Genomic DNA, 14,903 nt, shown 5'->3' with positions numbered 1-14,903 from the left:
CTTCTGATGGAAGCGTGTCCATGCCATCATCCCAAACATTGTCCTAAATTCAGGGAGGAGTAAAGGTGACTGACTACAGGTCTGGTCCATTTAGTGTAGTTTAAAAGAAATTGCTGAATAGTCTCTTTAGAACAATGGTTCTTTTGTGTCCAATTTATAGAATCACATCTATAGGATCAACTTTCCAAAATAAGTCTATTTCTTTTAGATTTACTCTTTAATGAATACATGGCAAAAATGATTTCAGCTACCCCCACATTAAGGAAACATGAATGTAAACAATACAGCAGCCTTGATTTAAAAACAGACCAGTTTAGCTCAATGAAGTTTCTTGACTTTTCCCCACCCACTAAAAAAAAAAAAAAAATCTATGCCAGGTATTTTTTAAACAAGGTCTTTTCAGGCATTTGGCATAATTTCCAGCTTTCAAAATATTGTATCAATTGGTATCCTAGACTATCTAGAACTTATCTAGAACCTAAGTTATATGAAACAATGTGGTCTTGCACCCGTTCCTGTATTTTTATCAGACTTAAGTCATTGTCGTATGAAATCAATTTTTACAACACCGTTACAAAAACCAATCTGTTACTCATCCTAAGCTACTGTCTCATCAAGTGAAATATAAATTTCTCTTGAGAAGAAAGAAGTATAGTCATCTTACTCAGAATATATGCTGGTAGAGCACGTGTTTTCAAGGATTCAGATATAATCCAATTCAAATCATGCCCCACAGACAGACTATAATCAGATAAACCCTGATACAAGATTCCAATTATGTAAACATCTCTGAGTGCCTATTATGTGTGCTTTCAGAAATCACTCAACAAGGATTTCCTAAGTACTAGTTAATACTGTGAAGAATACTAATGAACCATAGGCCCATGTTTTAATAGTTTGTAATCTTGTAAGATTTATAAAGGCTATAATTTAAAAACAATATAGAAGCATAAAACACTAAATTTAAATATATATATAGAATTTAACCCATTATTGACTAGGGGATTTTTGCAAAAACCAATACCTATGGCCAGCGATTTTTATTTTGGCCAGCCAAAAATTAATTGTTATTTAACTAAGACTTGGTGGGTTACTGCATTTAATAGTTATACTTGACACACCTGTAAAGTCTTCTCCAACACCTTGAGTTTTATCTATCACTTTCCATATCAGACTTGATCACTAAGGTTTTTTTGTCTTTTTGCTGGTCTAATATTCACACTGTCTGAATCAGAACTATATTCTGAAGAACTATCATCTTTTGACACATTAGTATATATGCCGCTTAGACAATCAGATAAAGTATGTGCATAAAATTCTTCACTCAAAATTTCACAATGTATCATTTTTGAAAATTTTACAGCAATAAACTTGCATTTATAATATACACAGCATTGGAACAAAAATTGAATGGAGTAAAATGTGAATGATAATGATAATTATCATAACATGATAAATATTATAAGTTATAATTATTATTATCATAAGTTGTGTAATGAACTCTATCAATTTTAAGCTCTAACAACTATGTCTCTGGTCAATAACATTCGGTACCAAAAGACATATTAATACATCTTTCATCATTAATGTGCTAAATAACATTTCCTACTCAGCCTCAGAATGGTGTGATGATACGCTCTAATTTATATAACTCTGATCTAACCACAGTTTTGTAGGGTATGTGTTACATATAGTAGAGAAAATCCCATCTTCCTGTATTCACACCAATGCTGAAGGATCATCCTAGGAAATTAAGTTTCCACTAAAATATTTTAAAATGTATCTATTTGAACTTATAGGTGTTCAGGCCATACAAGCACACTATACTGTAACTTGAGTATTGGCATACTATTTTTCTGAGTCACAAACTCATTTAGCACACGTGTTAAGGTTTTCCTGGTGGTTCAGATGGTAAAGAATCTGCAATGCCGGAGATCCGGGTTTGGTCCCTGGGTCAGGAACGTCCCCTGGAGAAAGGAATAGCAGCCCACTCCAGTATTCTTGCCTGGAGAATCCCATGGATAGAGGAGCCTGGTGGGCTACAGTCCATGGGGTTGCAGAGTTGGGCATAATGAGACTAAGACAGAGACAATAGAGCAATTGCGCCCTCTAGTGGTTTCTTACAACCATTACCAAAGTTTGTGTGACAAAGTGTGTGTTTCGAAGAGGCATATCTTGCTTAGTCCAAGCCACCAGGGACATATTTGGTAACCGAGCCTGCAAAATATTTAAGTCTTACTCAGCTCCTCACAATGTCATAAAAACAGAGTATGTCTCACGTGTCAAAAATTGTATCATCATTTACTAACATCAGGTCTTCCCAACCTTTTTTACGCCCACATGGAAAATTTTAAAACATGCTCAAGTAAATGAATGAATAGAACTGATCACAGCCATCCCAAGCAATGTGAGAATCAATTTCCCAGCACAACTGAAACCTATCTATGTTACAAACTGGTTTGGAAGTCAATGCTTTCATATTCATTGAAAGTGTGAAGAAGTAGCTAGGATTATGGGGGACACAAAAAATGAAATGTATTGCTACTCCCTTACCTGGTCTTCTCCATAAAATTAATCCTCATAGAAGATTTTCTGGCATCTGAGATTCTCATATGGGTTTATTAACACTCCAAGTGATTCTTTAGTTTGTACCATAAAAACTGCATGCTCTGGACCTGATTATGCAGTCATCCATGTCACTGTAATTCTGTTCCCACGCCCACCAGAATGTAAAGCACTGAGATGAGTGTTCATTCATTCATCGTTCATGCTTTGGTGTGGGCCCATCTGTGTGTGTTGGTGTGTGTCCGTGTGCGTGTGTATGTGCACCGTGTGCGGAGGCTGCCGGTCACTCCCGGTCTCTGTCCTCACCTAGATGTACATCACAAGCACAATCAAGACGAAAAGCAGCCGACTGGCCAAGCCAGTGCTGTGCCTCGGGACCCTCTGCACAGCCTTCCTGACGGGCCTCAACCGGGTCTCCGAGTATCGGAACCACTGCTCTGACGTGATCGCAGGCTTCATCCTGGGCACTGCGGTCGCCCTGTTTCTGGTAGGTCAGCTTCCTCTACTTTTTTCCCGCTCTGGTGCTCTCTGAAACATTGCCCAAGATCCTGGTAAGTCAGGCTGCCCAGACTCCACGGTCTCAGTCCACGCTCCACCAGCCTCAACTTGCTGCAGTTACTCAGCGAGTACCCTGCGTCCTTGCTTTCAGAAATATGACTGCATAGTCCCTCTGCGGGCCAGGAGTATGATCACTCCAGGAAGGATGGCTTGCTCCACTGCTTCCCACCCTGTCCTTGGGGCTGGGGCTGGGCAGACTAGCAAAAATTCAGTGTACCTTCAAGCCATGATTCTTTAAATACTTGCTCAGAGACATACCAGCAGCATAAGCTAAGTGCCGCTTGGGGGAAGAACAGAGAACAAAGTATTGATGGAAGCAGGCAGCTCCTTCTCCAGCATTTCGAGAAACTCCACTCTGGCCCAGATTTGCAAGTCCCACTCAGAAATAGGAAAACCCTCAGCTAATCGCACTCAGGGGACCCCTGTTATTATCTGAACATGCCTCCTGGGCATCTTATTTCTGCTATAAGTGACTTCTCAACCACATAACACTTCCTGAAGAAGGGTTTTGGTTAATTTTTATAGATTTGAGGTGTGATAAAGTGAAAGTGTTAGCCACTCGGTCATATCCAACTCTTTTCAATCCCGTGGACTGTGGTCCACCAGGCTCCTCTGTCGATGGAATTCTCCAGACAAGAATACTGGAGTGGTTTGCCATTTCTTTCTCCAGGGGATCTTCCCGACCCAGGGATAGAACCTGGGTCTCCTGCATTGCGGGCAGATTCTTAACCATCTGAGTCACCAAGGAAGCTAGGCATATAATAAATGGTACAGGAATTGTATAACGTGATCAATTTTGACCTTCAGATACCACTTTCTCTCCCACCCTTCCCTCCCCCTCATTCCTAAGCAATCACTGATCTTCTGTATTAGGTTACTGTAAGATTTAATGTTAATGGAATTATATAATATATATGTGTTTTTTCCTAGCTTCCCTCATTCAGCATAATTATTTTGTGATTCATCCATGTTGTATCAGTAATTCCTTTCTCTTGCTACATAATATTCCATTGCACGGACATACCATGGAGGTACAGTTTTTAAAAATATAGTCCAGGACTGGGCTTCCCAACCTGTGCTCTGCACCAAGATCAACCACTACAGTAAGAAGCCAGCACAACGCAACTAAAGAGTAGCTCCCACTCATCACAACTAGAGAAAAGCCTGAGCAGCAATGAAGCCCAAGCACAGCCAAAAATAAATTTATATAAATACATATGTGTGTATATATGTGTGCATATATATATATATTTAAGGATTTAAAATATACCCAGAAGGTTTATAGTAAATCACTAGACTTAAAGATGCTGTGCATGATGAAATTAGTCTCCTAATAACATTCAGCAAGCTTCTCCTAGCAGACAGAAATCATCAGAGCCTGCTGTACCTCCTCCCATTCTGCCCTTTCTGGTCCAAGGCACCCATTGAGACTAACATCACATGTAGATGGATTTCACAGGCCTGTGACCTAACTTCTCCTTGTCCTATCCCTTCCATACAGGGATTCTGCATACATGTCCTCCCCAACATACAAAAGGCACATATGCCTCTCCCAACTTCTAACTCAGAGTTCCCCAACGTTTTTTACCTGCTCAGATACACACAGAAAATGCTCACGTTTACTCAGAACACTGGCAAGCTCCACTTGAATTCAAAATTCTTTTTGAGATGGGAGACTTAAATGCACATTCTCTGTGAAGCGGCAGCAAAAGTGGTGCCGAGTGATCCTGAGACACTGATCTCTCAGAGGGTATTTCCCCTAGGGTGCTTCTTAAAAGGGGGAGAGAATACAGATGACTCAGAGAGGGATCAATAGTATGTCAATGAAAACCCCTTTGAGGGGCCTCCCTGGTGGCTTAGATAGTAAAGCCTCTACCTGCAACGTGGGAGACCCGGGTTCGATCCCTGTGTCAGGAAGATCCCCTGGAGAAGGAAATGGCAACCCACTCCAGTATTTTTGCCTAGAAAACTCCACAGATGGAGGAGCCTGGTGGGCTACAGTCCATGGGGTCGCAAAGAGTCAGATACAACTGAGCGACTTCACTTGGCACTTAAGAAGCCAAATCCTACAGTGGACTGATTTAGAGGCTATGGAGTTTATGTAGCCTTGGGAAAGTTATCTAAATTCTCTGTACCTCCTTATCTAAATTGGAGAGGATAACAGCACCTCCGTTATAAGAATGTTGAGTAGTCAAATGGTTTACATGCGTCATGTCTTTTAAATGTGAATCTACAAGGCAGGTGTTATTCCCATTTTTACAGGTCAGGAAACAAGTTCAGTGGGGGTAGATTGAGTATCCCTGGCCATCTGGTGATCAAACAGATGCTTCCTCATCACCCCAAACATGCTCAGCAGTAGACAGCCTGGCCCATGCCCCAGGTCTTTCCATGGTCCCTACCCACTGGCTCAAAGGTCACTGTGCAATGACATTCTCAGGGGCAGGCCGGCCACCCACAGCGATAGCCAGGCATTGATGGCTGCAGTCTGACCCTAATCTTTTTTCCCCTCATCCCACAGGGAATGTGTGTGGTCCATAACTTTAAAGGAACACAAGGATCGCCTTCCAAACCCAAGCCCGAGGACCCCCGTGGAGTACCCCTCATGGCTTTCCCGAGGGTAGAAAGCCCCCTGGAAACCTTAAGCGCACAGGTACAGTAAAGTGGTTTCAGCCGACAGAACCTGGAGGCTGCAGGCTCGTTATCTGGGAGGTCAGCTAACCCCTCCTCTAGTGGAAACAGGACGCAACTGAATCCACCCAGCGACAATGAAAATCTGGGGGCTTCCCTGGCAATCCAGTGGTTAAGACTTCGCCTTCCAGTGCAGAAGGTGTGGGTTCAATCCCTAGTCAGGGAACTAAGATCCCACGTGCCTCTCGTGGCCAAAAATACCAAAACATAAAACAGAAATAATATTGAAACAAATTCAATAAAGACCCTAAAAATGGTCCACATCAAAACAAAAAAAAACCCACAATAAAAATCTGACATAAAGGCCCTCAAAAACTTCACAGCTTCCCTCAATTAGTCCCATATTCCTTTCAGGGCATGGGCATCATGAATCCTCAGGAGGTTCTTAGTAATGTCTAACTTAAACCCCAGCTGCTTCAGGATATCTTGACCTTCAATGTAATAACACACTTGTGAAACTTAGACCAACTCTTGTGGGAGGCCAATTCAATTTAGTATGTAGGACAACACTTGGAAAGAAATGCTTTGTTACATTCCATGATAGATATAAACTGGAAGCACATTAAAAAAGGTAACTAAATATCCTTTTGAATCTCTTTTGATGACCATCAAAAATTCAATGCAACAGTACTTACTGTTTACATTAGGACCTTATTTACCCCAGGACATTGCTTCATGCCAGAGATAAAGACGACAACTAGCCACACAGTCTTTATGCTCAAGGAACATACAGATAATCAGGAAAGGTGTATATAAATGCACGCATGCTCAGTTGTGCCCGACTCTTTGTGACCCCATAGACTGTAGCCTGCCAAGCTCCTCTGTCCATAGAGTTCTCCAGGCAAGAATACTGAAGTGGGTTGCCATTTCCTACCCCAGGGGATCTTTCCGACCCCGGGATAGAACTGGCATCTCCTTCATTGGCAGGTAGATTCTTTACCACTCTGCCACCTGGGTAGCCCTGTATATAAATGAATAATCATAATATGGCATGCTGAATCAGATGCACAAAGTGTTCTGTGGACACAAATGAAGAAAAAATTTATTGTAAGGCAGCGAAAGACAGAGATGTGCCAGCCAAAATGAGCCCTGATACATGGTATAAAGCCTGACTTTTGCCTGAGACAGTTGCTAAGTGCTTTACAAATATATGTATTTTTTGAACTGAATTGGTATTTTTTTTTACTGAATTGGTAGTGCAATTCCCATTTCACAGAGAGAGGGGAATAGGAAGATAGCAATATGAAATTACTCACCCAAGACTCATAGCAAGCAAGTGGGAGAGTCGGGGTGAATAGTTCTTTGAGCAGACAGAGGAGGGGTAACTAATAATAAAATAGGGATTTTATTTTCATGTAGCTGAGTCTTGCTAAAATGTTTATTTCTGTAATAGTCTGTTTACCTTGAAGTCTTATTGTATTTGGCATCTCCTTACTAAATCTTTATAGAATACAAGAGGAAAGCAAATCTCCTCCCACTGGACTTATCAGATACTTCCTATCAATACAGTATAAAATATTTCACTAAAGATTATTAACTATCAGACATCTGAGAAACTATCCTATTTCTTTTAATGAAGTTTTCATTTAATGAAGTCCAATTTTATTAATGAACCAGGAAAAAAATCTATTTCCACCTTGGGAAAAAAATATTTAGGAGTCTCTATTAAACCCAGTACCAAATGCTTTGTTTTAGGTGCCTTCACCTATATTAAGGTGAAAATTTTGACTTGGTCTAATCTATAACATGTTGAAAATTTTGTCACTGGTTTATTTATATACAGCCAGTTAATGCAGGCTGAGTGACAAGTTAGCTAAATAATGAAACCTTATAATGAAAAACTCTAGTTTTTCTTCTAACTATGTTCTTAAACCCAGTGAAGTCAGAGTAGTGAAGTGAAATTGCTCAGTCATGTCAGACTCTTTGTGACCCCATGGACTGTAGCCTACCAGGCTCCTCCATCCATGGGATTTTCCAGGCAAGAGTACTGGAGTGGGGTGCCATTTCCTTCTCCAGGGGGATCCTCCCAACCTAGGGATTGAACCCAGGTCTACCCACATTGTAGGCAGACGCTTTACTATCTGAGCCACCAGGAAGGTCCCAAAGTCAGAGTGGTTCCCTCTCTTTTTGAGATGAAGCAACTAGTGACAAAGGTGAATTTAAAAAGCAAGCTGAAATGTTTGCCAAGTTCCACAAACATGTAGTCTGTCCTTGTAAATGCTGTTGACCTTGCCCTGAATGTCCTGGTCTAAGAGCACCTTCTTTCCACCTCAGCACTGCTCAAGTGTCACCTTCTGTCTGAAGCCTTCTCCAGATGTCTCTTTTCTCCTCAGGACCATTAGTAGCTGACTAAGCCAAGAGACACCCAGGCCATGTTTTGGGGGATTCTGCTTACACTGAAAAATGAAGTGCCAAAATAGGGTTTCAAAACCCGAAATTATAGGGGCTTCCAGGTGATGCAGTCAGATACAACTAAGCAACTAGCACGCACACACACATACACACACACACACACACACACACACACACACACACGTGGTGTGGTAAAGAATCTACCTGCCAATGCAGAAGAAGCAAGAGACAAGAGTTCAGTCCCTGGGTCAGGAAGATCCCCTGAGAAGGAAATGGCAACCCACTCCAGTATTCTTGCCTGGAGAATCCCATGGACAGAGGAGCCTGAGAGGCTACAGTCTATGGGGTTTAAAGAGTAGGGCATGACTACGCAACCGACCAATCCACAATACAGGTTTTTAAAAATCTTTAAATATATGTATCATTATTCACTACAGGCAGTCACTGAACTTTTGCAATCTGTCCACATGTCTTTATTTCCGTGTGTATCACCTTATCTGCACACAGTTTGAGGCCTTTTGTGAATACCAAGCTTCGGCTGAAGGACCCTCAGGGCCCAACGTGTATTTGCCCCTCACAGTTCATGTCAGGAGTGCCCTCATATCTGCCTCTCCCAGGAACTAAGAGATTAAAGATACAAACCCTATGAACCATGTCCTTCTTACTCTTCATATTTCCTGACATTCACTAGGTGTGAAATAAATGTCAGATGAATACAGATGCAAGCCAGAATCAAAATATGAACTAGGCCCTTTAGTCAAAACCAAGAACCCAAAATTGGACTACAGTCAATATCTGAACCTCCATAGTAAACAGTTTATGAGTAATGATGAACGGGACTTCTACAGGCTGGTCACAATGAAGCTACAGGAAGCCAGATGGAAAGTACTGCCTCTTAAGCAATGCCTTCCATGCCATTTGTGCACTATCCAAGCATCTGCTTTCCACGTGGGTGGTTAGAAGGACATGCCCTTTATTTGTGGGTCAAGAAAAGGAAATGAGCATATGGTGCAAGTTATCACATTCAATCTTTACCATAATCCTGCAATTGGCCTTATTCTTCTATTTTATAGATGAAGTAAGGCACAGAGAGTTTAAGTAATACGCTGAAGGTCACTCAGCAAAGATTAAGACACGGGCCCATCTAATCCTAAAGGCCCTGCTTGCTCTCTACACCGCACAGCCTGAGGTTTAAGGAAAACTCCATTTTGAAATCTACAGCTCTCTGCACTATGGAATATGGAGACACGCTGCGGGGGCCAGTGCGTGGGGCTGAGGTGCGCAGCCCCGGCAGAGTTTACACTGAACACCGCTCTTCCAGAACAAACATGCCGTGTGTTCTCCCCTGGGGGCCAAGGCTTCCTGTGTGATAGCAGTGGCCATGGCTTCTACTAGAAACGGCTGCTCCTTTGTAGTTTTGGGGATAGAGCCGTCTTCCCAGGAGGAGGACTCTGGAGCTCTGAGAGAAGACATGAACCTCTCTTTAGGGCACACATTCTCACATGAGAAATCCATCCCGCCATTCTGAGCACCTCAAGGAGAAGACCGCCTCGCTGGGGAGGGAACCCCTCACCCTCCCTTTTGTCCCCCCGAGACACACTTTCTCCTTTGCCACACGGAGCCCCAGGGCTGCAGGCTGCCCCAGGTTGCTTCTCTCTTCCCCTCTAAACGATCAGCTCAAATTTAAATTCTTGGCCTTCTGTGACTGAGACAGTACATTCTCTAATATCTTTCCCCAGGACTAAAGAGACACCAGAAAGTAAAAAACTGTAGAATCCTGTGTGGGGAATACTTTTAAATCCATGGGTGATTCATGTCAATGTATGACAAAAACCACTACAATATTGTAAAGTAATTAGCCTCCAACTAATAAAAATAAATGGGGAAAAAAAAAACTGTAGAATCCAAATGAAACAAAAATGGTCACGTTTCCAAAGTGTGATTTTGCAACCCCACAGAGTTGTATCCTGGAGACCTGCTCCGAGCTCTCCTCGCCCTGCAGCCTCATGCCCATTTCCACCTGCGAAATCAAGCTTAATGTTGAGCAAATGTGTTCTTGTTGAACACAGTTTATATTAACAAAGAAATGAGAGAGGAGCCAATGTGTTAACTCACTGTGTGGTATGAAGTCTCGTGTCTCCTGATGTGTGCAAGGGGGAGATGAGCTATATTTTTCTTTAACAACAGTAACAACGAAAGGATCCACTCTATCCCAGGACCCACATGCTTATGACCTTATTCCAGGAGATTCTGATTCAGCCATTCTGGGGTGAAAAGCCATGTAAGAAAATCATCCCACAGGAATTCTAATGCTTATAGACTTCATATCATAAATAGGAGAGAAAAAAAAAGACTTGGAGAGTTAAAGAAATCTGTACAAAGTCACCAAGTTAGTTATCTTAGGCTGTTGAACAACTTTATCTTTACCATTCACTCTTAAATGAAATCTTAAAAACATATAAATGACCAAGCTATTGATGAAAGTTTTTTTTAAGGAAGCATACTATAAAAGCAAAAGCATAAGTTTTTCACATTATAGCAAGAAATGCAAAAACCTCAGTTTTCACAAATACGGTAGATAAAAGTACCTTGAGAAATATGGAATACTCAGTTTCTAAAATTCACGTTTGCCCTCTCAAGAATATGATTCTCTAATGTCCTAAAAACAAACAGGAGTCTGGAATCCCATAATAATCAATTAGCTCTAAAGCCACCATTTCTTAAGGTATTATCAGTACCATAAACTGGGAATTTTAAGTTCAAACAAAAGATGGGATTGAAAAAAGGTGGGATTATAAATGTTATATAAAACAAGAGATAAGGGTTGTTATGAACGAAGCACATAAACAAAAATTAACAGAACTACAAGTAAAAGTGGATAAAATGGCAATCATAGATTTTAACACTTTCTTCAGTAATAAGCAAACAAAATATAGTAAAAAGTTAATAAGGTTCATCTAAGTCAATATATAATCCTCAAAACACAAACATTTAAAACAAACTACATGTAAGACTATAAAGCCAATCAAGAAACTTTAAAAGCATTCAGTGTTATATTTTCACAATTTAAAAAAATTTGTGTAAAAAAAAAATCTATTCAATAGATCACACAGATGCCATTCTCCAGAAATTCAAAGATACCTTAAACCAAAACTGCTATACATTTGAAAACATTAAACTCACCGCTCTGAAAATTCATGGCTCAGAATACATCATATGGAAATTTTTCAAAGATTAGAAATGTTCAAAATTAAAACCACAACACTAAAAAAAAAAAAAATGTAGGATGCAGCTAAAACTACTTTGAGATCTTCAAATGTTTCATAGAATATAATTAAGTATAATACAAGACAGATGAGTTTATTTTGGCTGAAAAAAATCAGGGAAGGTTTAATAGAAGAGGTAAAAAGTTGAGGGGCCTTGGAAACACACGTCAGGGAGCAGGAACAGACTGTGAACTTGAGACAGGAATCAAGGGGATATTGAGGGAAGTGAGAGTGTGTACATGAGTCAACTAAGATTGTATCTGCTTATGTTTGCAGAATCACTCTGCCTCCATGACCGAAGTTACCTGAAACGGCTGACGTGTCACAAGCTGTTTTTTTTTTTTTTTTTTAATCACCCTCCAATTCGATACTTCAAGACACAGTTACTTGATATCAAACTGTGAAGACAAGTATTATGTTTATCTAGTTAGAGGCTAATGTTTTGTACATTTTTTGTATGAGGAAGTGATGTAGCTTGCCCTGATTTTTTTTTTTTTTTTGGTCAGCTTTAATATATTTATGCCAGAATTTTAAACAAAGTTTTCTTCTTGTTCAGGTGTGCATTGAAGAACCACATTTATTCAATGATTGATGTTGTTTTGTGATATTTGTACACAAACCTTCTTTTATCAGTTTTATAGACACTGAAATGAAATATAATAATTCACTTTAATCTTTTATTATCACAGTTGCTGCCTCCTCCAGAATTTTTGAATTTTAAAAAAAACTTTTGAGTTGCAGGGTAAACAATGTTGGTTAATGGTAAATCTCAAAATCAGTTGTGTGGAAAGAAGTATTACTTTGAAAAAGGACTTTATATTCTGACTTCTTAACATGTGATTGCATCCCAAGTTAAAGTAACATATTAATAAGAAAAAAATCACCTAAGTTACACAAGCAATGGCAGGAAATTCTTCTTACACAAGAAATGGCAGGATGTTGGTATGATCCTTAGATAATGGCCTCTCCTGGTTAAGAAATTCAAGATCTTTCTGTAATCATGCCCTTGGGTTGGCAGGTAACACTGTAGCCTTCTTTCCCAAAAAACCAGCCAGTACCAGCATCCCCTGTCAACTCAGTTTTGTATATCATATTGTATGGACTTTATATGAAAATGAATATTTTACAGTTTGCACAGTATTATTTTACAGAGAGGGTATCAGAGCATCTACAACCTAGAGCCCCAAAGCAACAGCTTGACTTTGGGGCTTTTAATTGTTCTAGGACTTTAACTGCATCTCATTTTTCTAGCATGGTAATAACTAACGTGTAACTTCCTTGAGAGCAGGAGCTCCCTTGTCTGTATCTATCAGAATGTTTTCTCAACACTTCCATGTTGGTTCTTCTGAGATTTTTTTGTACATATTTTTTTTTTTCTAAAGAAAAAAGTTATTCACAAAATGAATTTTGGCTCATGTCCTTTGTTTTATGCTTCATCCCCTGAGTATTTGAAGACTCACAATGATGTGACCTCAGTAAGTGTTTATCCTCTTCAATTCCCTGGCTATTGGGATCAGTCATAATAGAGGCATGGCTGATATGTCCTTTCATGAAGAAGTATGTGTGCTTAGGCCAAATAATTTGTGTATTTAAGACACTCAGAAGCACATTCTGGTTTTCTAGCAAGCTACCTTTGTCTTCAGTCTTCCCATAGATACTTCTAAGGCATCAGTAAAAATTCAGTCATTTTGACTCTGCTAAAACTCATCCTGCATCTCATTCTGGCCTAAACTTATTTGCACTTACATGTATAAACACTCACACCATCTTTTGAGAGACATCAGACTAAAAGTTGGGGAAGTGGGCAAGAAAGGGAAGTGTTGAAAGCCCTACTCATCCCCAATGCTAAACCACAACCATAATCTGGTTGTTCAAAACAGTGAACCCAGATATAGAGAACAGACTTTTGGGCACAGTGGGAAAAAGAGAGGATGGGTCGAATTGAGAGCATAGCATGGAAACACAAAGATGACCGTATGTAAAACAGATAGCCAGTGGGAATTTGTTGAATGAGACAAAAACTGGTGTTCTGTGACAACCTAGAGGGGTGCAATGGTGGGGGGGGGGGGGGGGGGGGCGGTTCATGAGGCAGGGGACACAACTAAACCTATGGCTGATTCATGTTGATGTATGGCAGAAACCAATACAATATCGTAGAGCAATTATCCTCCAATTAAAATTAAATAACTATACACACATGTATAAACAGTGAACTCAAAGAAGCTGTAACAACTCCAAGGTGGTGTTATATACATCAGCAGTAATGTTGGAATCCAGGTTTGCCTGACTCCAAATTCCATTCTTTCCACTACGTTAAAATGTCTCTGAACCAAGTCTGCATCTTCTCAGAGGTTTTTTTCACATCATCACCTACTTATGTGGTTCAGGGTGGTGTAGGTGACAAAAGCACATCTTAAGAAAGAGGCATTCTACTTATGAGAAGGAATGATTTGCAAGCTCTGAGCCTTCCATTCTGGGATAAGCTACCCAAGTATAATGTTGCCCAACTTCAGAGTGATTCATCTTCCAAATATATTTTATAGTTCTTTTAATAACAGCAATGAGAGCTCAGTTTCATTGTTCATAAGACATTCTGAAAAATACTGGCACACCCCTGACTCTACATTGCCCATTTCTTATCACAGTAAGAGACCATCTAAATATCAAATGGTATTTCCAAGAACATAAGTTGACCAAGTGAGGGTTACCCTTACACTCTTCACTTTGATTTCAGTCTGGAAGGACCTATTAGAAGTGTTCTGAGGGCTCCAACCACAGACTCCAATTTCCTGGCCTTTGGAAGTTACTGATACAGGACTCAATGATGTTCCACAGAACACAACACTGGGGCACCTAGAACCAAGGACCATGTCTGGGCTCACATCCCCTGGGATCACTGGGTCAGTCTGATTCCTTCCATATGACAAGGCAACCTCAGTGTTACCCCTGATTTAGGCCCACGTCACTTCACAGGCCAAGTCACTTCATTGACCTTTCAAGCCTGCCATCTGAGACTCGTTTCTTAAGGCTAGAGACCCCTCCATGTGGGCTGTCTACCCAGGATAAAGCCCTCCAAGTAGGAGTGGTCACTATCACCTTAGGATGAAGTCTGCAATGAGCTTTTCTTCTTTTTAAAGAAGCCCAGAGGAGTGTCAGAAGTCTGATTCACTGAGAGAGGGAAGTGAAAGGAAACTAAAGAAAAGCTGATTAGTGTATGGACATAAGCAACCTCATGAAACTATTAGCCCCTGAGGGTTTATTTATGACACTTTCAGTTCTTTGATTCTGCACCCAGAATAGGATCTGACAGAGAAAACTGTGTCAAATAGATGGATGCCAGGGTTCCACTTAATTTGCCTGAAAGAGATTATGTCTAGTTTGGAAATAAAGAGAATTTGCATACAGCCTGGAGGTAGATGAAACATAAAATATATTTAGATACAGAATTAAGTGTGAGGAAACTACAGTCAGCAG

The 14,903-nt window shown here is 40.4% G+C and overlaps 1 protein-coding gene and 1 long non-coding RNA gene across 4 annotated transcripts in view; one reads left to right on the top strand and one right to left on the bottom strand.

Moving 5' to 3' along the window:
* The window catches only part of PLPPR1 (phospholipid phosphatase related 1), a 552,374-nt gene extending 539,542 nt beyond the window's left edge, over window positions 1-12,832 (top strand). For both annotated transcript variants that reach the window (XM_043927332.1, XM_043927331.1), the window contains 3 exons: window positions 2,876-3,052; window positions 5,642-5,773; window positions 11,706-12,832. In XM_043927332.1, coding sequence (XP_043783267.1) covers window positions 2,876-3,052; window positions 5,642-5,773; window positions 11,706-11,738 — 342 coding nt within the window. In that variant the 3' untranslated portion in view covers window positions 11,739-12,832. The remainder of the gene's footprint in view (window positions 1-2,875; window positions 3,053-5,641; window positions 5,774-11,705) is intronic.
* LOC122709949 overlaps window positions 1-14,903 on the bottom strand; it is a 163,980-nt gene that overhangs the window by 146,558 nt on the left and 2,519 nt on the right. The window lies entirely within an intron of this gene.

The sequence above is a fragment of the Cervus elaphus genome, chromosome 16 (genome assembly GCF_910594005.1).
Source record: "Cervus elaphus chromosome 16, mCerEla1.1, whole genome shotgun sequence".
Taxonomy (NCBI): domain Eukaryota; kingdom Metazoa; phylum Chordata; class Mammalia; order Artiodactyla; family Cervidae; genus Cervus; species Cervus elaphus.
The sequence above is the reverse complement of the archived record's forward strand: the minus strand, read 5'-3'. Positions and strand labels throughout refer to the sequence as shown.